Source organism: Penicillium vulpinum (assembly GCF_028829585.1).
Source record: "Penicillium vulpinum strain IBT 29486 chromosome Unknown utg000001l_segment0_segment0, whole genome shotgun sequence".
Classification (NCBI taxonomy): domain Eukaryota; kingdom Fungi; phylum Ascomycota; class Eurotiomycetes; order Eurotiales; family Aspergillaceae; genus Penicillium; species Penicillium vulpinum.
The window spans coordinates 4,085,289-4,109,428 of NW_026643241.1; the positions used below are offsets into that span (position 1 = coordinate 4,085,289).

General features: G+C 47.9%; 11 protein-coding genes across 11 annotated transcripts; 5 read left to right on the forward strand and 6 right to left on the reverse strand.

Annotated features, from left to right (window-relative positions):
• Positions 1-605: 605 nt before the first annotated feature.
• On the reverse strand, positions 606-3,628 carry N7479_001478 (putative kinesin family protein (KinA); the record flags this gene model as incomplete). The annotated part of the gene is made up of 5 exons (XM_057249175.1): positions 606-834; positions 898-3,323; positions 3,378-3,472; positions 3,543-3,568; positions 3,624-3,628. 5 exons carry the CDS (start codon positions 3,626-3,628, stop codon positions 606-608), a joined length of 2,781 nt encoding a protein of 926 aa, XP_057113607.1.
• Positions 3,629-4,418: 790 nt separating this feature from the next.
• On the reverse strand, positions 4,419-5,175 carry ubc2 (E2 ubiquitin-conjugating protein RAD6; the record flags this gene model as incomplete). The annotated part of the gene is made up of 4 exons (XM_057249176.1): positions 4,419-4,545; positions 4,610-4,834; positions 4,893-4,957; positions 5,134-5,175. 4 exons carry the CDS (start codon positions 5,173-5,175, stop codon positions 4,419-4,421), a joined length of 459 nt encoding a protein of 152 aa, XP_057113608.1.
• A 474-nt stretch (positions 5,176-5,649) lies between these two features.
• On the forward strand, positions 5,650-7,052 carry N7479_001480 (thiolase family protein; the record flags this gene model as incomplete). Its single annotated transcript, XM_057249177.1, has 3 exons — positions 5,650-5,796; positions 5,851-6,795; positions 6,852-7,052. The coding sequence occupies 3 exons, from the start codon at positions 5,650-5,652 to the stop codon at positions 7,050-7,052; spliced, it is 1,293 nt and encodes a 430-aa protein (XP_057113609.1).
• Positions 7,053-9,485: 2,433 nt separating this feature from the next.
• N7479_001481 (uncharacterized protein) lies at positions 9,486-11,864 on the forward strand (the record flags this gene model as incomplete). The annotated part of the gene is made up of 5 exons (XM_057249178.1): positions 9,486-9,593; positions 9,645-10,553; positions 10,615-10,804; positions 10,857-11,603; positions 11,668-11,864. 5 exons carry the CDS (start codon positions 9,486-9,488, stop codon positions 11,862-11,864), a joined length of 2,151 nt encoding a protein of 716 aa, XP_057113610.1.
• A 177-nt stretch (positions 11,865-12,041) lies between these two features.
• Positions 12,042-12,848, reverse strand: N7479_001482 (uncharacterized protein; the record flags this gene model as incomplete). Its single annotated transcript, XM_057249179.1, has 1 exon — positions 12,042-12,848. One exon carries the CDS (start codon positions 12,846-12,848, stop codon positions 12,042-12,044), a length of 807 nt encoding a protein of 268 aa, XP_057113611.1.
• Positions 12,849-13,007: 159 nt separating this feature from the next.
• On the reverse strand, positions 13,008-13,561 carry N7479_001483 (uncharacterized protein; the record flags this gene model as incomplete). Its single annotated transcript, XM_057249180.1, has 3 exons — positions 13,008-13,013; positions 13,055-13,251; positions 13,315-13,561. The coding sequence occupies 3 exons, from the start codon at positions 13,559-13,561 to the stop codon at positions 13,008-13,010; spliced, it is 450 nt and encodes a 149-aa protein (XP_057113612.1).
• A 423-nt stretch (positions 13,562-13,984) lies between these two features.
• Positions 13,985-16,772, forward strand: N7479_001484 (metal cation transporter MSC2; the record flags this gene model as incomplete). Its single annotated transcript, XM_057249181.1, has 4 exons — positions 13,985-14,385; positions 14,436-15,584; positions 15,640-15,858; positions 15,908-16,772. 4 exons carry the CDS (start codon positions 13,985-13,987, stop codon positions 16,770-16,772), a joined length of 2,634 nt encoding a protein of 877 aa, XP_057113613.1.
• An 807-nt stretch (positions 16,773-17,579) lies between these two features.
• On the forward strand, positions 17,580-18,827 carry N7479_001485 (Male sterility NAD-binding; the record flags this gene model as incomplete). The annotated part of the gene is made up of 1 exon (XM_057249182.1): positions 17,580-18,827. One exon carries the CDS (start codon positions 17,580-17,582, stop codon positions 18,825-18,827), a length of 1,248 nt encoding a protein of 415 aa, XP_057113614.1.
• Positions 18,828-19,675: 848 nt separating this feature from the next.
• Positions 19,676-20,908, reverse strand: N7479_001486 (Zn(II)2Cys6 transcription factor domain-containing protein; the record flags this gene model as incomplete). The annotated part of the gene is made up of 2 exons (XM_057249183.1): positions 19,676-20,767; positions 20,840-20,908. 2 exons carry the CDS (start codon positions 20,906-20,908, stop codon positions 19,676-19,678), a joined length of 1,161 nt encoding a protein of 386 aa, XP_057113615.1.
• Positions 20,909-21,748: 840 nt separating this feature from the next.
• Positions 21,749-22,745, forward strand: N7479_001487 (RTA1 domain-containing protein; the record flags this gene model as incomplete). Its single annotated transcript, XM_057249184.1, has 3 exons — positions 21,749-22,464; positions 22,519-22,593; positions 22,655-22,745. 3 exons carry the CDS (start codon positions 21,749-21,751, stop codon positions 22,743-22,745), a joined length of 882 nt encoding a protein of 293 aa, XP_057113616.1.
• Positions 22,746-23,246: 501 nt separating this feature from the next.
• N7479_001488 (putative ubiquitin conjugating enzyme) lies at positions 23,247-23,950 on the reverse strand (the record flags this gene model as incomplete). Its single annotated transcript, XM_057249185.1, has 3 exons — positions 23,247-23,500; positions 23,566-23,658; positions 23,794-23,950. The coding sequence occupies 3 exons, from the start codon at positions 23,948-23,950 to the stop codon at positions 23,247-23,249; spliced, it is 504 nt and encodes a 167-aa protein (XP_057113617.1).
• Positions 23,951-24,140: the final 190 nt, after the last annotated feature.

Consider the following 24,140-nt stretch of genomic DNA (forward strand, 5'->3'; position numbering starts at 1 on the left):
TTCGATTAGCCCCCATGTCTTTGTATATTTGAGACAAGTACAAACTTGGTAGTGAAATGTATACAGTGTCTATATCAACTTGATTTTCGACTCGAAAATTGATCTGACTTTTTTCCTTTACTTGACTATAACCTTTAGATAGAGTGGGAATGGTGAGCTGGCTTTGACAGGGTCTCGTATATAGTAATGTCACATCAAAATCACTCGACTCGGCCCCGCCGCAGACTAACTACCAGCTCTTCTCCATTCTATCTGGAATTGATGTACAAGGGTATCTGGAAGACGCAAGAGCCAGTCCCCGGCATGCAGGGCTCGATCTAATGTACTGGAATGAAGAATGCAAGGAAAAATGGGAAAGAAAATATGCATCAAAATCACATCAGAACAAGAAGAAAAGGCTGCTGATCAGATGATCAAAGAAGAAAAAGAAGAAACTCGTGAGACAGCGTAAAGAGGAATCGAGATAGATCAATGTTAGTCAATATCAACCACATGCTAGCGAAAGAAGCACGAATTGCACAAGATCTGGGGTGCACGGCAGACAGCCATCGAGCCTCAGAAGCAATTGGGCAAGGAACGAGCAGCTTTCTGTTGGTGAGTTGAGATCATCGGCGATCAAAAAACCAGCTGCTGCGCTTCCCGGTCGCTTCTTGCGATTGTACGCCCGCGACGTTCGCATTCGCCGGCCCGTCACCACCCCCGCGTAGTGGCTTCGCGATGCGCGACCCCCCAAAGCTAAAACTCGCATTCCCATCCATGCTCGGTAAGCCGCGGGTGGAACCTTGCTTCGCTGCTTCAAGGCGCTCCTTAACAGCGGTGAGTTGAGCTTCGAATCTATTAGTGTAGTTAGTATCAGGCGATGTTAAGTAAAAATTGGAGGAATAAGTCAAAGCGTACCGGTGGTTGGCTTGAGTAAGCTTCTCTTGGCTCTCCTGAAGTAGGGCTTCCAGGCTGGCAATGCGCTCATTTCTTGCAATCAATTTCCGCTCGGCGATTGCTACCTCCTTCTTCAAGCTACTATTTTGTTCCACGAGTTGACGCTGTACATGGGTCAATTGCTCGAGATTGCGCTCCAAGAAGGCCATCTTCTTCTGCTGAGCTCTATTGTTTGATGATCGAAGGACGTTGTTATACTGCTCTCGTGCATCATCCAAGGAGATTTCCAACTCAACGACACGCTCGCAGCGGTTCTGCAGGTCACGCATGAGAGACTTCTTCATGGCGTCGAACTCGGTGATCTGCTGTTGCAAAGTCTTGCTTGCGGTACCATTGGTGGAGGTCCGAGACTGGGTGTCGACAAGAGATTGTCGCAACTTGGTCAGCTCCTCATCCTTGCGTGAAATGTCAGAACGAAGATCCTCAGCCGCGGCAGTCTCAGCATCTTTCTTTGTTGAATAAACCTGCTCTAGTCGTCCTCGAATCTCTTCCACGTCACCCTCGCCCAAGTTGCGGGTCAAGAGACCCTCGTACTCTCGCTGAAGGTCATCTAGCCTCTTTTCCAAGTCTGCACGACGGCTGTCCTGCAGCTCGCCAAAGTCACTTCGGTCGTTTACAGTCAGCTCAGCTTGTCGGATAAAGCCTTGCGTCTCGAGAAGATTCGTGCGAAGTTCAAGAATGTCATCTGGCGCAATGACTTCACCTTCCGAGCTGATTTGGTGTAGAGCATCGACGCGCTGGATGAGGGCCTGTAGTTTGCGCTCGTTATCGGAGAACACATCGCCACCGAGGTCAAACCCAGCCATCATTTTAGCCATCTTTTCAGACTTCTTCTTTTCCTTCTCATCAAGTGCCGCACTGGTCTCTTTTGCCCTCATTCGGACATCCAGAAGCTGCTGCTTCACTTCATCTAGCTCGCCTGTGAGTTCCGAGTTGGCCTCCCGGAGGCCGTCCATGGTGATGGCGGCTTCCTTGCTCTCATAGGAGACCTTTTCGAGCTGCATGCGGAGCTCATTCACTTCTGTGCCCAAGCGCTCATTGTCCTTGCCAGTTCGTAAGCCATTCTCCTTCATCGACCTAAGCTCGTCGCGTGCCTCACGGAGGCTGCGCTCCATGCTGACAATCTGTGATTCCTTCTCTGAAAGCTGGTCTTGGAATTCATTCTCACGGCGCAAGAATTCCTCACGCTCGTCCTTCTCCAGCACTAGGCTGGGAGTGCTGGACCGATCTCCAACCCGTGAATCTGGGCGCGGGGTTTCTGAACGCACAGTTTCCTGTAAACGCGAGGGGGTACCCGGCCGTGGGGCGCGGGCTTCAGCCCTCGCAGCACTGACAAGTTCGTTTCCCCGTGAGGGAGTCCATTGCTCCTTCGGAACGCTATCACCGCTGCGCCACATGACGATTTCGCCCTCAAGCGCTGAGATGTAGTTTTCGAAATTCATGACCTGACTTTGCGCTTTGCGCAGCAGTTGCCTCATCTCCGAGGAGCTTAGCTCTGCATTGACCTTGGCCTTGTTCTTGATGGCCTTAGCGCGCACACCGAAACGCAAGGTTGAGATTGTTTCCGCATCGTTGTAGCTGCTGGGCGAACAGTTGATAATCAAGGTCGTTCGAGAGTTACCACCGAGGGATTCTTGGAGAATTCGAGTGAGTTTGGAGTCACGGTAAGGAATGTGTGTGGATTTGCCATCGGTCAACGCGTTGATGACCATTCCTAGCGCACTCAAACTCTTGTTGATCTTCTTGGCCTCCTCCAGAGTCTGGCCGCTTGCACCGGTCTTTCCAACCTTTTCGCTACCAGCCAAATCAACCAAAAATAATTGACCACTCTTGGCGGACCCGGTCTCGACATTCTTCTGGGTGACGGTGATAACGAAGATAGAATGGGAGCGAGACGATTCCTGGTTCATGTTGGTTGCAGCAACGGCACGTGCTGCTCCTCCCCGGCGCATGACTTCATAGACCTCTGGTACGCTGGATACATAGACTTCCAGCAATCCTTTAACGTAAACTCCTCGAGCTTTCTCCTCATGAACCGGTAAGTTGTCGTTTTGGGGCACTAGCAAATCACGGATCCGCTCCATATAAATTTCCATATAGCTGACCCGTACGGTGTACTCGATGTTGCTTGGGCTAGTGAGGATGCTGGCGAAGATTTGCTCGATCATGCGTGGAATGATACCTTTCTCTATGTCATCATCGATGTCAGAACCCATCATCGTATATGATTTTCCGGCACCAGTCTGGCCATAGGCAAAAACCGTTCCGTTATATCCATTTAAAATATCGTCCACAGTCGGTCGGATAGAGAAGTCGAAGATGTCGTTTTGCGCGGTGTCCATAGGGAACACCCGGTCAAACGTGAAGGCCCCTGTGCCCTCTCGGGACTGAAATATTTGTCAGTATAACCCTCACAGTTTATGGCTTCAGTTCAGACCCACGTTGATGCTACATGACTCTTCATTCTCGAATTCGACAATAGGTTTACCTCCGGAGGCCAATTCGACCTTGTTTTGCGGACGGAATCTAGCAACCACTATATATGTTCAATCAATCTCAGTCCCAGTAAAGTGCGGTTTATTTTGTTGCGACAGCTTTGTGCATACCCTTAATGGTGTTCGACCCCGCGGACCTTTGGAACCATATTAGTGACGGCCAACTCAAGATAGGGCCTAGCGTATACTCACGCCATATTTGTAGAGCACGTCTTGGCTATGACACGCACAAGCTAGAAGATGGACCCCAAGAAGGGGCAGATAGGTTTCGGGGTTCGTCAGAGGCGTTTCAAATGGGAACTCGTCTGTTGCGGTGTGGCTTGGAGGAGGGGTTTGACGATCAGGGGGTCCACGTGCACCGTGGACCAAAACGCTCAAGGAATGAACAAAAAGATAAAAGCAATAGCCAGACCGCAAAGAAAGAACGGCCAAAGCAAGAAGCCTACAACGGGACTTTGCAGGGGAGGGGGGTAGACGCGAAAGAGTGGAACTTCAACTGTTGACAGTCACCCCGTTTGGGCTTACCGCCCCCGGACTCGGAGATGCAACAGCCCTGTAGATAAGCTTAATGTATCGAGAACCACCTATACAAGGATATAATGCTTGAACATATTATATGCTTGGATCCTCATTCGTACAGCTCTAGTTTTTATAGTGCATATCTCAAGGGACCAAAGCACAATGTTTGCAGGAAAAGCAGGCTAATGCACTAAAACTAAACTAACTATGAGACGACTACTAACTATGTAACCTTGTAAACTCGCCTGACATGACTGACATGACCCGACGCAGGATGAAGAATCAACCATGAACTAGAGATATCAAAAAAAAAAAGAAAAAAGAATAAAACGAGAAAAGAATACACAACCTGAAAGAATAAGATACCAAGCGCCAGAAACCCCACGCTGTGCAGATCAAACGGTCAAGCTGTTGTGCTCATTCATAAGAATATCAGCCCATCGAACTCAGCTCAGCGAATTTGATTCTTCAATTGTCCTCCCAGCTTTTCTCGACTGTCTCTCGCACTCGCTTGGTGTACTCTTTGCGGTTGTCTTTGTAGAGGTTCGAGGCTTCGACGTTGGCCGGAGACGAGGTGTTAGGGTCATTCAAGAGACTAGAATTGATAAGCCGCATATTAGCATCTGTATATTTATCTTTCATGACTAACCCAGTCCTACCTTTGGATACTAGTAAGAATCGCTGCCACATCATATGTCGGGCTCCAGCGGTTCTGCAGAATATCGAGACAGAGCTCACCGGTTCCATACACATTGGGATGGAACATTTGGCTTATAAATTTCACACCCGGGGGCTTGTTGGGGTATTGTTCTTCGAAGTTCATGACTAGACGGAATGTGCCATCTTCGAACGGCGTGTCGGCGGGACCGATGATGACAGCATTCCTAACATTTCATTAGAACCATTGTGAAGACCCTGAAAGATAATTTAGGAGAAACCCACCATGTCATGACATTATCAGCGACTGGAGATGCAGAGACGCCAGCTGGAGGATCGGTTTGCATGCGCTGTGAGCATGGAAATATTAGCGGGGGCGAATCATCTTGGACACAGACACTGAGGAAGAATCTAGAAAGCAAATTGGGCCCAAAAGAAACATAGGAATGATTTAAGTTAAGTTTATTTATGGATACAGCAGAAACTTTCGAAGAATCCAAGGCGAGATGATCATATTAACGCGTACCTTGAAGTCCCGCATGAGACGACGGCGGGCGGATGTAGACATGATAGAACAATCGGGAAAGACGTAAGGCGATTTAAAAAGTGTTATAAAGCTGTGTGTATGTGGCTAGAGATATTGGGACTTTCCGAAGGCAGTCAAATGAGAAGGGCAAAGAAAGGGGAGGGAGGGAGGAGAGGGGAGGGAGGGAGGAGAGGAAACCCGAAAGTCATTGATACGGTAAGGCGATATGCAGCGAAGCGATAGAGGGGAAGATCGGATAAAATACCCTAATGGAGAAACTAGCCTAAAAAGGCTAGATTAGAATCAAGAGTGCTCCGGGCTCCAAAGTATGTCATAACCCCGACCGCCTTGGGTGCCTCGGCCCAAGCGGAGAGGCGGTTATAGGCGGTTACATGGTTTCCGATATGCACATGCAACAGTATTCCTCAGCTCTTCATTCTTTATTCTTTCCTTTCAATAACCCTTCCATTACTAGATCCTATCGATTCACCAACTCATCCTTATCTAAAATAAATGATGATTTCCCCAGGCCTGTCTGTTCGTCTCCCCAAGCGGGCCTTCCCCGCATTCCGCGCCCAGCGACAGTTCAGTTCCACACGCCCGGCATGCAAAGAGATTCAGGAAGCTTACATTTTGAGTGCCTCTCGGACACCAACAGCAAAGGTGTGTGAATTTGGAGAAATGTTCTGAACAATTCACTAACCTCTGGTTGGCCAGTTCAATGGTTCTTTTGCTTCCGTATCAGCACCTGAGCTTGGCGCTGTTGCAATCAAATCCGCCCTAGCTAAATCCAAGGTACCTGTCGAGAAGATTACGGATGTGTATATGGGAAATGTCTTGCAGGGCTCAGTAGGCCAGGCACCTGCCCGTCAGGCGTCTATTTTTGCCGGTCTGCCTTCCACCGTCGAAGCTACGACAATTAATAAGGTCTGCGCTTCTGGCTTGAAAGCAGTGGCACTTGCCGCACAAAATATTCAACTGGGCTTGGCAGAGGCACAGGTAGCTGGTGGCATGGAGAACATGACTCGAGTCCCCTATTATATGGCACGTGCCAGCCAATTGCCCCCCTTTGGTGATATCAAGCTGGAGGATGGTCTCATCAAGGATGGTCTATGGGACGTTTACAACAAGTTCCATATGGGAATCTGCGCAGAACATACTGCGAAGAACTATGACATCTCGCGGGAAGACCAGGATTTATATGCCATCCAATCATATGAGCGGGCCCAGCAGGCATGGAAGGAGAACAAGTTCGCCGATGAAATTGCCGCGGTCACTGTGAAAGGTAAGAAAGGCGATACCGTTGTCGAGCGAGATGAGGGCTTCGAAAATTTGCGTGCCGATAAGTTGAAGACTCTGAAACCTGCCTTCTTGCGAGATGGGACTGGCACCGTAACCGCTGGCAATGCATCTACCATGAATGACGGAGCATCTGCTCTGATTTTGGGCAGCAAGGATATTGCTCGTGAATATGGTGCTGGCAGCCGTGTCTTGGCCCGTATTGTTTCCACAGCCGATGCCGCCATTGACCCTGTAGACTTCCCAGTGGCCCCTGCCAAGGCAGTTCCGATTGCGCTGGAGCGTGCTGGTATTACCAAGGACCAAGTGGCGATATGGGAATTCAACGAGGCTTTTGCAGCTGTCATCAAAGCCAATGAAAAGGTCAGTGCCGTGTTTACCTAACATTTATATCCCGTCTCCGGGACTAACTTTTCTAGATTCTCGGTTTGCAAAATGCCAAAGTCAACATGCTCGGAGGTGCCATCTCTCTCGGTCACGCTCTCGGCAGCTCGGGGTCGCGTATTCTCGTCACATTACTCCACCAACTGCAGCCCGGCGAGTATGGAGTGGCTGCCATCTGCAACGGCGGCGGTGCTGCGACTGCGATGGTTGTGCAGAGAGTGGATCGGGTGGATTAATTTCACCAAAATTTTGCAGTGTATTCGGTGGTAATATGGTTATGACTGATATCCTTCAATGAACGATCTAAGCTTAGATGTCATCCCATTTAGTCGGGGCAACTACCTTTGCTTGCGGTTTGGAATAACATATTCACTCACCCGCGGTTGCTTTCCAGGTTTCCCTCTGCATAGAGTATCCATCTATTTCTTTCCGGACCTTTCCATGTATATGATTATGTACTGCGCAACGCAGCGTGGAGTCTCGTTATACCCCCTCCTCTCTTCTGTTGCTCTCTTAATCTCTTAGATACCTCTGTAAAGCCAATAATCAATCTCTCTTTCACCTTTCACTGCGCGTGAGGTCTTCAATATCGTTATTCTTATCAATCGCCCGTCAAGTAACTTTGACGTGACTTTCAAAGTTATTGTTAACTAACGTAATCCACTACCGAGTGACGCACACTACCGAGTGACGCACCCCCACCCAACTTCCTGAATTCAAATGCATTTATCTCAACCAAAACGCCATTAAATTAAATAAACTAAAATCATCATCTATCTGGACATGTCTCTCTCCTATGTCCTGGCTTCCTACATATTCCACATGCTCGTCCAGCCTGGGGGGGCGGCCTTAAACCTTCCGAAACCTGCTCACGATAGTTGTTGATACGCGCTACTTGAGCCTTAAATGGCTCTGAACGTAGCTCACGAACATCCTGAACTGAGAGATCCCCTTCGTGGACTATCGTCCTTGTAGATCGGGTTCGCTTTTGCTTTTTCTTCTCGTTTTCAGCGCGTAAATCGCTCACTTCTTTCTCTAGTAGTGCGGCGGAATGCATCGTGATCTGGCAGGCTTTTAAAACCTGGTTGATAGCGGAATTGAGCGGGCTAGGGGGGCTCCTTGATCTCGTACGAAGTAGTGCTTTTATTGAGGAGGCTTGCTTTTGCAATTGCATATAGTTCGAAGGTGTTTTTGGATCCCAATCACTACCCCGGCTAGAAGGGGGGTAGGGGTTCGAAGACGAATATTAAGCCTCGAAATCACTCTCTCCGGTGTAAAAGGGACTAAACCAGCTGCTCCGAAGCTGTTTTTAATAGTCTCTGATTTAAAAGCTTCAATTCGTGCGAGAGGGTATGCTTCGAGGAAATCAAGTTTATCAATATGATTTATCCCAACCCGCATTTTTGCTTCAACCAGCCGGCCGTACGAGCGTTTTAACACCGCAAAACAGCCTATATCCAAAGGCTGTAAAAGGTAAGAGGAATGCGGAGGTATACAGATCGGTATAATTTTGTTTTCTTCACAGATTTCATCGAACTTCGGGGTTAAATGACTTCCGTGGCCGTTAAGTATCAAAAGCCGATATACCCCCTTTATACGTATAGAAGTGGTAGGAATAAAGAGCTTTTTTAACCAGCGAAGTCCAATTTTATCAGAGGTCTATCCATTAGGACTAACCTCAAATCGCCAATCGTCCGGGAGGCCGTCAAACCAGGATTCAATAAAGACTTTGCCTTTAAAAATCACACACGGTGGAAGGGCCCAACCAGTAGTATTTATACACTCAATAGCCGTCACCTATTCACGATTTCCAGGTTGTAAAAGTGCTCGCCGACCGTAGTATTCGCTTCTCGTAATAACCTTCGCAGTCGCCGTTAATCCTATCGCAAAACCCGTCTCATCAAAGTTATAAACGTTATCCGGATCGATCCCAAATTGTAGGATAGTTTTTTGAATAAGATCAAACCACTCCTTTATAATTTTTGGATCCTCACATTTCGCACGCTCGTAGTTATAACGTTTCGAGAAACGAGAGGAGAGAAGAGGACGTCGTTTAACAAATTTTGTAACCCAATTTTCGCCAACCGAAAGAACCGGGCTAGATCCGCGCTTTTCAAGAAGAAGATTCGCTATTTCTCGTACAGTAGCAGGCCGGGGGGCTGCTCCACGTAGATCTATAGAGAGTATCCATTTTTCAAGAGATTGCTCTTTAAGCTCAGTCAGTTTATATGAGTTAGCGCGTAAAATCGCGCGGTTTTGAACACCCCGGAGGCGGCGGCGGAGGGTAGCCTCAGGCACTTTAAAACAGCGCGCAGCTTCACGAATTGAAGAGAATTTTTCATTCTTAAAATCTTGGATAGCTAATAAGATCCTACCCTCTTGCTCGGTTGAATCTTTAGACGATCGAGAACGAATTGGTGGCATAGTGGGTGGTTGAAGAGAGAGGGTTATATTAATTGACGCGTTTTGGGAGGGGGTGCGTCACTCGGTAGTGTGCGTCACTCGGTAGTGGATTACGTTAGGGTTGTGGTTGGAGCCTGATTCCTCAGGAATCAACCAGCAGAATGCCGCCCAAACAAAAGCCCGGCTTTCCTTCTTCACATACTCTACCTCGCAGACAATTCATTTATCAAGAATGCTGGCGCAGCAAAAACCCGATATTTGATACCATGTTGAACCCTGTGGCCCTACCATTACATCCATCCTGTCCCAATGCCATTTCTTGGTCCCCGGATGGTGAGCTTGCTATCGCTGCGGGTGAATACTTCCAAATCCTGGTATGTATCTAGTTATCTGATGGGGTTGAATATGACTGACTTTTTTTACAGACGCCAAAGAATGGCAAGGATGATGATTCCGCCCCCAACTCAACCCAAGATTGGCTCGTGGCTCGTGTTAGAGCCAACTTGTTTACGAACTCTGAATGGCCAGCCTACCTCCCGGGAAATCGAGATGACTTTTCAGTCGCCGCTGACCTTTCAGAAAGCAATGTTATCAGCCTGGCTTGGTCACCTGCCGGACTAGGTAAATATCGACGTAGTGTGCTAGCTGTGCTGACGTCGAATCTGGTACTGTCGCTCTGGGAGCCTGTTGGCCTTAAGAAGCAATGGACTAGGGTTACTGTCGCCAATCATGTGTTTTATCCACAGCTACAGCCACCACAGGATCCAAAAAGCCATGGCTTCCGGAAGGTCAACATTCGATCTTTCACCTGGTGCGAGTCTTTGAAGCCTTCAGCGCCTACCGCAGGCTCCTCCTTTCTACATTCGCACGAAAGTCGCTGGGGAATCCCGTTGTTAACAGTAGTGAACGATTTCAATGAAGTGATGCTGTTGCAGGTCCGCAGAATTAATAACCCTTCCAGACCTTATGATCTTCAAATTCTATCGCGCCACACTCTCAATAACCTGGAACCAAAAAAGAGTATGGTCTGCCCTGGGTCACTCTTTGAGAAGGCGCTCAGAGAGAGAAAGCGCACCACTGCACTTTCCTGTGGTCCATGGCAGATTTCACCAGCGATCAGCCCAGACAACTTCGGCTGCGCAGTCGCTATGATAGCTGCGGTGTGTGGAACGCAGCTTCGGCTCATGAAACTTGAAGTCACTATCAGAAGCTCGCTCGGAGAGTTCTCACAAGAGTACAAGTTAGCCACATGCTTGGTTGAGCATCCCTTGGACAGGTTGAATGACAAATGGGGATATCACAACACCGCTGGCCCTCTTAGATGGCTCCATACAGTACGCTCGATCTCTTACATTCATGCTCAAATGGGCTGTCTCGCTAATGAACCATTAACAGAGATCTTCCACGTCCATTGCTCTGGCAGTGGGTGCCATGGCAGGTTTTATAACCATATCTATGCCCTACGCTGTGTACATGGGTAGTGTTGCCAATTCTGATGCCTTCGAATTCCGTGATTACCCGATCTATGAGCCACAAACAGAGGACAACAAGGGCCAACAAAGAAAGCACCTGGAACCGATTGCTGGTATGTCATACAATATCTATAAGGCCATTTCGGCAGTGCTGACAAGCTCTAGCAATGCTCACTTCCATGAATCAACAAAGCGACACATGCAAGCTCCACCTAGGCACACTCGGCGGAGTTGGCTTAGTCACAGAACTTCACCAACTCCAAAGTAACAACGCTCTACAACAGCCAAAGTGGAAACGTATGATTGAAGATTTCCAGGATGATTATGACCTTGAGCACAACTTAGGAGGAATGTCAGTCTCAAGAATCTGGGGGCTCGCATCCTATCGCAACATGACTGCGGTTATCTTCACTTCACATCCAACGGACATGATTGAGTATCGCATCACCTCTGATGACAGGTCTATGATTGTCTTTACAGAAGAGGGTGAGCCGACGGCAAATACACAATCCCTTTTTACAGCGCACGTCCCCGATCGTCAAACTTCCGGCCACAACCAGACAGGAGAAGTGATACGTTTTGTGCTACCTGGTGAAAGTGGCGACATTCAACCTGACCCGGAGAGCCAACGCTTGGTTTATGCCGTTGCCTGTCGTGCCATTGTGGGTGAAAAGGATCAGTCGCTTCGACTTCACGCTCAGCGGTCTCTAGAGCGCCTCGCAGTAGTAACAGGCGCAGATCTGAGGGATGAGATTTCCAAATGCAACAGTGGCCCCGCCCCGATAGCTGCGAAGACTATGGATCAACTCACTGGCCCTGGCGGTCATATTTACGAGAAGTGCGAAATTTGCGATGTGGGAATTGGGTGGCCCACGGCAAAGTCGGCTCAGTGCGCCAATGGCCATGTCTGGGGTAGGTCACACTTTCTGTGATTTGAATTTGTTGGTTCGAATAGGCTAACCTTTTATTCATATAGAACGATGCGGATTGTCCTTCCTCGCCATTCAAGAACCTGGGGTGTCCAAGTATTGTTCTGTCTGTCGCAAAGAAGCCTTGGATGAAGAACTTGTGGCATACACACGTGGCGAGAAACAAGGTCGAACATTCGATGCTCTCTTTGAGACGTTTGATATCTGCTTGCACTGCGCAGTCAAATTCCAGGCTAGTTACTAGTTATCCCTGGGCAGGATTTTCATTGAGAACACCGAGAAGGCATCCTTGGTGGTGGCCAATGCCCACAACAGGACCAGAAACTTGCCAGCAAATGTAATAATAGTATGACAATGCCAAATGATGATTTCAAATAATGCCTACTTAATCATACATATTCATGTCATTACAAATAGCTATCTATGTCAGGCCAATAAGGGTGCCCGCAATAGGATTCCATTCGTCGTCCCATCGCCGAGAGCTTTCTTTCTGGGCACCTAGACGAAGATTGTCCAGTCTATCGTTCTCGCCGAACAAGTTGACCAAATGCTCAGCCAGCTCTTCCGAGCTTCCAAAGCCCAGCCCATTGATACCCTCGGTGACCAACTCGGGCCATGCTTCAAAACGATCCCATCCCACAACAGGAAGACCAGCTCCAAACATATCTACAACCTTCATGGGAAGATCTACCCCACTGCTACTGGTATGCAGACTGACCCCTAGAGATGCAGATGCCAACAGCTGAGCATAGTCTGGAACACTCAGCCACGCAGTTCGAATTGTGACCTTCTGTAGCTTTCCCGACTTTTCCAGCGTAGCAATCTGTTCCAAGTACATTTCCTTTTGTGGACCCTTCCCTGTTATGATGGCTAAAACCTCGGGTAGATGAGGCTTCGTTGTGTTTGCCAGTTCAGAGTACTGAAGAAGGGCATCGATAAGGACCGAGAAATCCTCATCTGCAGTCCATGAGGTTGAACTGACCAGAACCCGGAGAGATCCTGCTTTCAAAGAGAAGAGGAATTCTTTGGTTTCCGGTAGAGTTGCGAGGAAATTTATCCGGGCATTGGAATCAAGGATAGGGCTGAAGTGACTGGCAGGGCGGTCGTGCAGTGGCAGGACAGGAGCTTGGAGATTGAAATCTTTCCTGAGAACTGATTTCATGGCGTCTGTGACGCACAAATGGGCTGAAGCAGATCTGCAGAATACCTTCTCATACCATATCGACATTTTTACCAATGGATGGCTTTGGCCGAGTTTCATCGCGAGTATGGAATATCCAAAATTGTGCCAATCAATGATAAGCCTTGTTTGCCTCAAAAAACAGACAATAGAGGCTATAGCCAGTGTAGGTATAGAAGGCGGGTTCTTTTATTACCACAAGACAAGTCAGTACTTCAAATGAGTATTAAAGAACCTCCATTTCACAAACATACCTGAACCAAAAGCCACTGGGACGGCTTTGTAGTATATGCAAGGGACTTCCAGAGACAAGCAATCTGGAATAACACCTTTAAGGGGCCATAAATTGTAAACAGCAGCTTGTTACTAGTATGTAGGAAAGCGGGGTGCGGGCGAAGCGGAACAATCGAGATGTTGGGGTTTGACATGATATCAGGGTGAGGATCAGATTCTGTTCCATATATAGTAGTTAGCGACTCTATATTACAGTCTCAATCAAGATATTTACACTAACCATTATACCCAATAATTACCACTTCCCCGCCATGTTTCGCAATACTCAATGCATGATACTGCATGCGCGGGCTTCGGCCAATATCGCCAAGAACAAGGATTTGAACATATGCCTTGCGACTTTTTGTCTCAGGGGACCTTAGAGGAGGTCCTGCTTGTTTTGGCTGATATTGCGAAGGGAGTAACAAAATCAACACAGTGATGGCGCTAGACAGGCAGAACACTATGCTGATAAGGGTCTCGATCATGATGGCAATTGTACTTCAAGTACGTCGCTCATGGTATTGATCAGCTTTCAATCTGATGGCCCATAGAGACCTAAACAGCAGTTTAAGTAATTCAAGGTGGGATATTAACACCTGTACACATGGGCAGCTTTCTTTGATACGTAATCTGATAAGTTTTCACGTGATTCCCCTAATGAGAACCTTGGTGGAAGACGGGCTTTTCCCCGGACAAAGTGGCCAATCTCTTTGAGCCTGAACTGGCGCTCCCTTTTCCCAATTATATTACTTTCCTTTATTATCCTATTCCGCAATGCTGTTTTTGCCGACAACTTGTCCGCTAATCTGAGCTATCGCCTGCTCCACCCCGATATCTTGGCAGTGCCCCATCTCCTATCCTGTTTGCTGGATCTTCCAGCTGCTGCGCATCGTCAGCATCTGAAGACCATGTCGACGGGGGCACCGTCGCTGAGCGTGGATCTCACACCACCATCCAATGGACACAATTATGGTCACAGTCGCAGTCGTGGTGGTCACTCTCGATCCAACCGCTGGGCGCAACCTCCACCACCCCTCTCAAAACCAGTTGATGCCAGCTTTCCTGAACACCCGGAACCAATCAATGCTGTGAACTCGAGTTATTCATATAGACATACACATCAATCATCGGGGCACAATCAGCACGCACACACGCACTCGCATTCCAGTATTCACCACAATCACAACCATAGTGTGTCATCTCTTCACCATGATGCACTAGATGATCACCATTTGAAAAACTCCAATGGTGTTCATGGAATGTTATCTACGGATACAACTATACAGGCAGGCTATAGTTCAGAGAAAGTGTATGTGGGCTAGAATGTGATTGTCAAGTAAAGGCTGACCATAATCACAGCCACGAGCTTTTAATTGGCACACTCATCGTGTTGCCGTGGGTTGCGCTTTCTTGGTACCAGAGACAATGCGCTCAAAACCAAAAGCTATCTGGCGAAGGTATACCTGGTACGACAGCGAGTATTTCTATCGGACAAGTTGGTCAAAAGACCTGCCTTTTGACAGCGATCGCGCTCGTCCTCTTCGGCTGTGGTCAAATACTACGGATCAACCACCAAAAGGCTGGCTCGCCCAGGCTCTCATCCGTTAACTTGCCGAAACTAAATGTGAAGAGCATCCAAGCCTCACTTTCACAGATTGTTTCAGTGGCACTGCCAATATTTGCAGCACTCAAGGTCGGAGGCTTTTTGGTTGCATTTGCGCTGCTCCTTGCCACCGCATCGGGGGTTCCAGCCTTCATCAATGGGGCCTCGCACACTCAAGAGAAATACAGTCGCAAGATTCTATCCATTGCTCTGCTAATGGTGATTATTATATCGAGTTTCCTTGGTCTAAACCATGCTTGGGATGTATCTCCAGCCATTGGATATGCTGCCCTATTAGGATCTGTTTTTGTGGCCCCTCCCCCATTCCCCTCCCTCCGCCAGAATGGACCTATTCCTGAGCCAGGTCTGGTTGCTGCACAGAGCAAGACTTCACACCCGAGCCGCTCCTCTGTTGTGGTTACAACTGATGCACCACTGGCTGTTGTATCCGGGTTATCCCTTGCGCTCCTAACAATACTTTTCAACCGAGAGTTTGTCTTCGGTGTCTCGGAACTGATATACCTTCTTATTCCCACAGGTATTTTTGCTACTTCTCTCATGGTTTCCCTGCCCCCTAGCCTCCGCTCTCCCCAAAAGACCGGACTCGCCATTTGCGCCGGAGCTGCAGCTTTTCTGTGTTCCCCACATTCCCAGGATGACTTAATCATGGTTTATGCCACACGTGGTATCTTGGCTACGGCCTCGTTCTTCGTCTCTCGAAGAGATGACATGCATTTGCATACAGATTCGCATACACATAACCACACGCACAGCCATTCATATTCGCACGCCACCTCGGAATCCTCCAGGGTATCAAAGTGGCTTCTCCATAAAAGCGAATCGTACCCGTTGCTACACAGCATTCTCAAGGAAAAGGATTCCCGGAGCATCTTCTACTTTATGTGGTGAGTTATCAAATATAAATGCCGTCGCTGTTGAATTACTGTTAACATTTCGCAGCCTGAATTTCACCTTTATGCTTGTCCAGTTATCATATGGCTTCCTCACTGGATCACTGGGACTGCTTAGTGACAGTATTCACATGTTCTTTGATTGTCTTGCGCTGGTTGTTGGTTTATGTGCCGCTGTCATGAGCAAGTGGCCCCCCAACGCTCGGTTCCCCTATGGCTATGGCAAAGTTGATACTTTGTCGGGATTTGCCAATGGAATTTTCCTCATGTGAGTATTTTCAAAGCGGTGTGTCAGTGCAAATTCTAACATTATGCAGGATTATCAGCCTGGAGATCGTATATGAAGCGGTGGAACGTCTCTCATCTGGGAGTGAGGTGCATCGTCTTGGCGAGCTATTGATCGTCAGTATTGCTGGTCTCGCAGTCAACTTGGTCGGAATCTTCAGTTTCGAACACGGTCATGCTCATGGCGGCCATGATCATGGTCATGATCATTCTCATGGCAATGAGAACATGCACGGTATCTTCTTGCACATTCTTGCCGATACGCTTGGTTCAGTGGCAGTCGTCATCTCGACCATTCTCGTCCATTACTCCGGTTGGGCTGGCTACGATCCATTGGCATCGTGCTTCATTGCCATATTGATCTTCGCCTCGGCCGTTCCTTTAGTTAGCAGCACGGCCAAAACACTATTGCTCACTCTGCCAGCCGATACCGAATATAATATCCGGGAAACACTAGCGGGAGTCAGCACTTTGAGGGGCGTGGTGAGTTATACAGTGCCTAAATTCTGGCTTGATGATACGGGGACGGTATCTTCCGGGCATAGCCATTCCCATGACCATTCCACCCATGGGGATTGTGATCATCACCATGATCATAGCCACAGTCAACATCATCATGGTCATGATCATGAGCAGCACCACGACCACGACCACGATCACGGTCACAGCCACGGCCATGACCATGACCATGACCATGACCACGAACATGCGCATGAAAAGAAACCCCAGACCATTTTCGGAGTGATTCACATCATTGCTTCTCGGGGCGCAGATTTGGAAGACGTACGTAAACGGACCGTTGACTTTCTTGGAGAGAAAAATATGGATATACTCGTCCAGGTTGAGCGCGACGGAGATGCGCGCTGTTGGTGTGGCGGTGGAAGCAAGGGCTTTTGATGGGTGACAACCATGTTTTACCCATTACCAACTACTCTCAAAAGGGAGCCAGGATTTACGGTGCGTTTACCATCGCTTCGCCCCGGCGGATGTCTATATCTCTCTTGTACAGATAGGATTGGATCGGTTCGCCGAGGAATTATACCAGTCAACAGCACATAGTTTTCTCCACAGTCTTCATCGGAAGTGGAAGGCATATATTTCAATGATTCAATTACGAAACCCAATTCTGTATCGCATCACATGTAGGCGGAATTTATCTTGAAATCATTCAAAGGTGAGACTTGTACAACCCGTCTATTCGTTATGGGCTGTCCTGAATTGATATACTTACTCCGGGCTCTGCATTTCCCACCAAATGGACTGCAGCTCTGCCTGTGCCCCTTGGGCCAGATCTCTAGGAATTGCAACACGATGCTTCTTCAGGTCACACAATCACATTGAACCTCGGCAGCACATGGCGTGAAAGTCAAGGTCTACCTTTTGTGTTATTCTGCGAAACCCCCGTTCCATGTCCCTAGAGGTTTCCACATGCAGCCTTGTTGGCCAAATCGGGGCCACTAGCCAACTTGCCGCAGCCCCAGAAAAATAACCTCCAGCACCTAAGACCGTACAAATGTAAGAGTAACATTGGGTCTTGTCCTACCAACCAATCGACTTCCAGGCTTGAACGAAAGATGTTACGGCGTTCTATATACCTTCCGACATTCTCGCAACCCAACCAACCCTTCATGTCATTCTTTTACAGATACTTCTATAGAGATATTAGTTCTGCTCTTCTCCCAAATATTTTATGCAGCCTATTCAATGTCATCAGCTTCGACCGAAAAATCACCATATGCCGACGAAGTCGTGCGAGGAGGATATGGAAAGATATTTGAGGGCCATACAGTCTTCCTGACCGGGGGTACCGGGTGTTTGGGAGGTTGTCTCCTATACAAGCTTGCTTTACAACTGCCAACCCGCAAGATTTTCGTTTTGGTTCGAGGGAGCTCTCAGTGGGCTATCGAAAAATTGAGAGAATCGATGCCAAATCATGCACAGGCTATTTTAGACACGAAGAAAGTGGAATTTGTGATTGGCGATATGAAATCGGTGAACTTCGGTATCAAAACCGATGTCCTTGGACAACTTCAAGATCAAGTGACGCTGGCTATTCATACAGCAGCCAAGATCAAGCTTGAAGGTCCCATTCGTGATGCATTGGAAAGCAATTGCCTTCCTGCGCTGGAAATGGCGCGGGTTGCCTCTGGATTCCGGCGACTGAAACTCCTCATCCAGATCTCTACATCATATGTCAATAGTCACCTTCCCGATGGCCCAGTTTTGGAGCGGATATATCAATTGGGAGGCGAAGAAGATCCAGAGGATGAACTAGCATCCATGTTGACGCTAAACACATCACCGCACGCGGGTAAATTCTCGTCTACCTACACCGAAGCCAAGCATCTCATGGAACGTCTATTACTGAGCCGCTTCCCTCTTCTTCCAATCCTACTGCTGCGGCCAACAATCTTCGGTCCTGCGTTGAGACACCCTTACCCGCTATATGGATCGGAGGACTCAACGCCTCTCACCAAGTTTACTAGGCTTTGGTTCTCCGATCGGAATACCACACAAGTTTGGCACGCCACAGAAGGCTATCAGACAGGCACCAATATCCTGGATGAGATCCCCGTAGATCTCGTAGCAAATGCATGCCTATTACACGCAGCAGCACGGACCACGGGGATTGTGCAGGTTGGTTCCGAGCTCTATCACCCGATTACCTTCGATGATGTATTCCGCCTAGGCCTGGAGAATGCTGCGCCTGCAGTCCAGCGAGAGTTCCCAAAGATCATCTTTACCCAAGATCGCAGCATGCCGCAGTGCTTCCTTGCTGAGTTGATTCAAGTAGGAACTCGCAGCTGGTTGTTCGATTGCGGGCGGTCCTACTGGCTCAAGCAGGTGAGTGGGCCATTGAGCGTGCAGGTGTGCAAGCATGAGGCAGACGCGCTCAATCTGATACGGACTCACGATGTCCTCGGGACTAGAAAGGAGAAAGCTCGGATGTAAAATGAGCTATAGGAAAGCTGGAGGCTGGCTGCAGTATATATACATGTATGAAATTGGTCAGATTGATGGTTGCTCGAATGCATAATATCTACAAGTTTATGCCCCCAATTCTCTCCGGAATCTCTCGAAATTCAATGGAGCTAGAGGGTTAGAGCTTATTAGCCATCCAGGCAATAAAGAATCGATAGATCAGCGCTGTTCGCAAAGCAGCGTGCCGTTTTAGCGGACCCGAATCAATGCTCCGGACGCGTCTTCATGGGACTAGCTTTCGCGCCGAAACCCACGCTCATGGTTCTAAATTGACCGTGATTGGAGAAGAATCACCCCAACAAAATGGTTTTCCTCTATAGATTATCGCAGGTCAGTTCCCAGCCCTTCTACTGCACGAGAAATGGCGGAATTTCTTCTTTAATAGCGTAGAACTAGCCCCTAGCCACTCACCCTCAAGCAACGTACCCCTCGTCATCTTCACTCACCCACCAAGAATAACATCTGCGTAACAAGCCCTCTCGAGTACAAATGGTCCGTAGTACACAGCAATAGAACATCATCTATTAATATTGATCTATAGGACTAACTTCTTCACAGGTGTTTTTTTTCTTTCCTTCTTTACTTTTTGATTCACAGACTAGTAGTGCCTTTAGATTGTATATTGCATTGCTCAAGAATTAGGGCAATACAAAGTACAAACTGGGTTGTTGAGATCATACTTTGAGACTCTCAAGGAATCCTGGGCAGATCTCGCCATCTGGGCTCCAGATACATTATTGGTGATCTGGGTTTGAATCTTTCGTCTACTGATTCAAACAAAGCCACATATGCAAATTCCAAAAAATAACTATAATACATCAGAGTCCCATCTTTTTCCGGGGCCAAGCCACAGCGTTAGCCCATTGCATGTCTCCGGGATGCAGTGCGTCCAATAATTCAGAGACCAATGCCCGGCCTGAATCTCGAGACCACCAATGCTGACCATTAAGCTCCCCGAGCAACACACCCCAGTGCATGAGGATTAACAATGATAAAGGTTGTCGGCATCGCAAATTGTCCACGAATTCCTTGTCGATCATGGCAAGCCAGGCCAGGACGTTAGCAGGGTCAATGGAATTGGCAACTCTGGTTGAGAAGTGCCGCAGGTAGACAATGGCATTGTTGTTGACCCGATGCTGCTCGGGGTCGATACTGGCGAGGACCTCGTCATTCAAAGAGCCGAGTCGCTCAAGGGCAGCGCGCGTGTCGGTATCTAGACTAAGTGATCCGGCATCCCGAAAGTTTCTTCGACGGGAAAAGAGCTCTAATTTGATCCAAGATTCGCCAATCCGGTGGATCTTTTTCACACCTTGCAAGAGTTCAAATACGACGATAATATTCTCCGTGATGCTTGAACTTTCTCCACGGGCAGCAATTACCCTTGGTAGAGCAATGCCTATAACGGTGGTGATGATTGACTGCGCCAGCGCAGCCTCGCAGTTCAATGGGTTGATACTATCAACCGCTGCGCGATATGGTGCAAATGTGAGATTGTGATATTGAAGGGCGATATCAATGTACATCAGCGATTCCGGTGGCTCACTTGTGGCAGCAATATGAAGAGCTCCAAGGGCCAATATGCCATTCATTAAAAAATCATACCGAAGAGCCAGGCGAGGGATGGCAATTTGCCAGACGTCATGCTCTGAGGGGGAAGAGCAAAGACTTTTAAAAGTTTCGGTGGAAAATTTATGCATAAGTTCCAGATCTCGCACTCCTGAAATGGTTGGAGAAACGGAAGATGTTAGGCTAGGTATACCCAGCCGCAGGGGAGTTGGTTCTACAATAGCCAACGGGGCTGGGGCCGGGGTCTGGCTAGCTCGTGAATCAGACCGAGACGGTGCTCTCAAATATGTGCATGAGAGTTCCCGCGAGATACAATTGGAGCATGGTGGCCCCTTTTCATCACACTGCAGCTGTCAGTCTTATGATTTGATAGAACCTGGGGGCAATCTATGGGGCCACCCTGAGCCGAAACTAACCTTAACGCGACGACTTTTGCACTGGTCGCAGCCTTGGCGAGATTTTGTATGCGCTCGGCGAGGAGGCATCTCGGAAACCTCGGTGCCTGAGGGTCCATGTAACCGGTTGGCTCGGATCCTTCGAGATGTGGAAAGTGTCCAAGCGCGGAAGAGAAGAGAAGATAATGCGGAGTGTCACGTGTATTAGAACTATAAAAAGACTATTCAGTGACTTGTCCTATTTTCCATTTTCTATATGAAGTGTCATTTTGTGCAGTTTCTACTTTTACTTCATTGTCAGATTATTCTCATTTGATATGAAAAAGAGCCATTTCACCCCCACGTCAGCCAATATGGACTACCAAGGTTAGACATCAGCCCTGTGGCAATAGACCGCTAGAGAGGATCTAAACTCAAACATGGATCGACATTGTCAGAATGTGTATTCTATATAGATTCTAGAAGAAAAGAAAGATCGGACAAAAAGATCAAGATGGCCAAAAAAGCAACAATTCTCCGACAAGATCAAAGCGTATAGAAAAACAGTGGAGCCCAGTGTAAGCGACGTGGGATAACGGAAACGAGAACGAAAACGAGCACGGCAATAAGCAGCCAATAACAATGCATTTGGGTCAGTTTCAGCCTGTTTAATTCAATTTAAGGCTCCACCTGTGAGAACGATTGTTGCTGCGACCCCTTGGCGTTGACCCCGAAAGATGATGGGTTTTTTTTTTTGATTTGATATCAAAATGCTCCAGGAGTTTCCCTAGGATTGAGAGGTGAGAGACTCTAGACCCTTTGTTTTCCCTTGCGGTCTTATCATCTTATCATATTATTGCTCGGACTTTACACTCCTTTACCCCAGCTCTCTATTCTTCTCTTTCCTCCTCTATTTCATCTCTCTTTTCTTTTGAATTTGCATCTCTCAACATGGCGAGCTACGATACTTGCTCCGAAGTAGGCCCACGGTGTCCTGTCGAGCTTACAACATATGGTTATTACCCTAATTTCGGCGGAAATATCTTTTTCACTGTCTTCTTTGGCGTGCTCGGAATATGCCAAACCGGTCTCGGCGTGTACTATCGAACATGGACATTTTTGATAGCTCTCCTTGTTGGCACCTTCATGGAAATGGCGGGATACATTGGCCGAGTTCTTATGAACGATAACCCATGGTCCGGACCTGCATTCAAACTTCAGATCGTGTGTCTCATTCTCGCACCGACCTTCGTCGCAGCGGGTGTCTACCTAACATTGAAGCATATCATTATGAGCTTGGGACCCGAACACTCAATGTTGAAGCCGCGCCTGTTTACCTGGATTTTCATCGGATGCGACATTGGGTCTCTTCTTTTGCAAGCTGCAGGAGGTGGTGTCGCTGCAGCCGCTGGCAAGGCCGACTTTGAAATGCTTAAAGCAGGCGACAACATCATCATCGCCGGTATCGCCTTCCAGATTGCGACTATGATTGTGTGTGCATTTTTTGCTGCCGTCTTCTTCTGGAGGGTCTACAAGAGTGGTGATGGGTTTACAGGCGAGAAGAACCTCGACACTGGTGATTCGGCATTCGTTGCCAAGTGGATGCCGTTCGTCATCGGTACAGAGATCTTTGCCTATGTCACTGTCCTGATTCGGTGCATCTATCGGTAAGAGCCAATGTTCAAGTCAAAACATGCCATTTTACTGACCACGAATTCTAGTCTCCCGGAGATGGCTGGTGGTTGGGGAAACCCGCTGATGCAGAAGGAGAATGAGTTCCTTCTCTTGGATGGAATGTAAGTGGTCTTTTAATTCCTTTGACAGTACTGGGAGAACCCTAGCTGACATGCTCATTAGGATGGTTGCTCTGGCCTGTCTGGCCTTCACGATCTTCCATCCTGGAATCTTCCTTAAATCATTGCGTTTCGCGCCCAAGAACCGCACGTAATCGTTTCTTGCGTTGATGAGTCGCCTTGGCCTTATTTTAGATCATTTCTTTCAGCATGTTTGCCTGTACCAGGAATGATAGGCTTTTTAATCATGGTGCCCTTTCGATTGGGCAACCTCTCATGATGAATACCCAAAGTGAATTGACTCTACATTTGTGCTTATTTTACGTCAAGTGGTATGAAGTGTTCACATGGATAGATTGAAATGTTCACATAAATGAATTGAAGTGTTCACATAAATAGATTTGTTCCCAAGCCAGAAACAAAGATGTCAGGATGAAACTCCAGCCCTTATGAAAATCGCAGAGATGCACCGCAAAGTAACCAGAGATCAAGAGCATGGCAAAGCATTGCTCGCTTTATGCAACAAAGAAGAAAACCGTACCGCTTACCGCGGCAGATTGAAGTGGAAAGAAGAAGAGAAAGAAGCCCCGGCAACACCATGTTAAATCAGATCATAACCCGCCATCTTAAATTGCCGTGAATTATTAAATCGTGTACTAGTCATCCAATGTGAGACGGACACATCGGCGGACGCGCTTCTTAAACTCCGCAGGGTCGTCACGCCATAGTCGTGCAGCCTCCACATTTGCAGGGCTTTCATCGTTCGGGCTGGAAAGCATAGAAATGACGGACAGTAGGATGGTCTCGGGGGTTTGCACGGGAGACCAGCGTTCGGCAGCCGACTCATAGCCGTATTTATCCTCCTCGGGTGGGTGCAGAATGGAAATGCATACATCACCGTTCTCGTAAACTATCAAAGCGCAGTAACTTGTGAGTAAATTATCCGTGAGCAGCAATTCAACAGGAACCACATACTATTCGGGTGGAAGATAGGAGATTCAAACTTCATCTTTGGCGGCCGGTGAGGGTATTCTGTTGGGAAAGACAGACGAGCCCGGAAGAAACCACCTATACAAGCAAACTTGTTAGTATTCTTCAACACACTTATCGCAGGGTAAGAATATCGCAGGCGGCGTTATGTTTGCCACAGTACCAGTCTGAAAATTTGATCTGAAATTCAGGTGTAACAGAATCATGACATACCTCCATACAGCTTCACATCATCTGAGATCATGAGCATAACCTCCCATTCGAAAATGTCATTATCAACCAAGCCGCAACTGATGCCGGGGATGTCCTTATCGGACTGCATCTGCTGCAGTTGGCGGGACAGCATGCGCCCGGCGGGAGAAGTCGCCATGCTGATATCTGCGGAAGAGAAAGCAGAAGGACAAAGATGTGTAGGTCGGTCGATACCCGAAGTTGATTTCAATGTCGAGAGTGAACAAAGAGGAGAAGATGAGGGGGGGGTAAAAAGAAATGAAGGCGGTAAGGCTAAAGCGGGGTTTAAATGGCCTAGATAGGGAGGCGGTATACACCATTTGGATGTA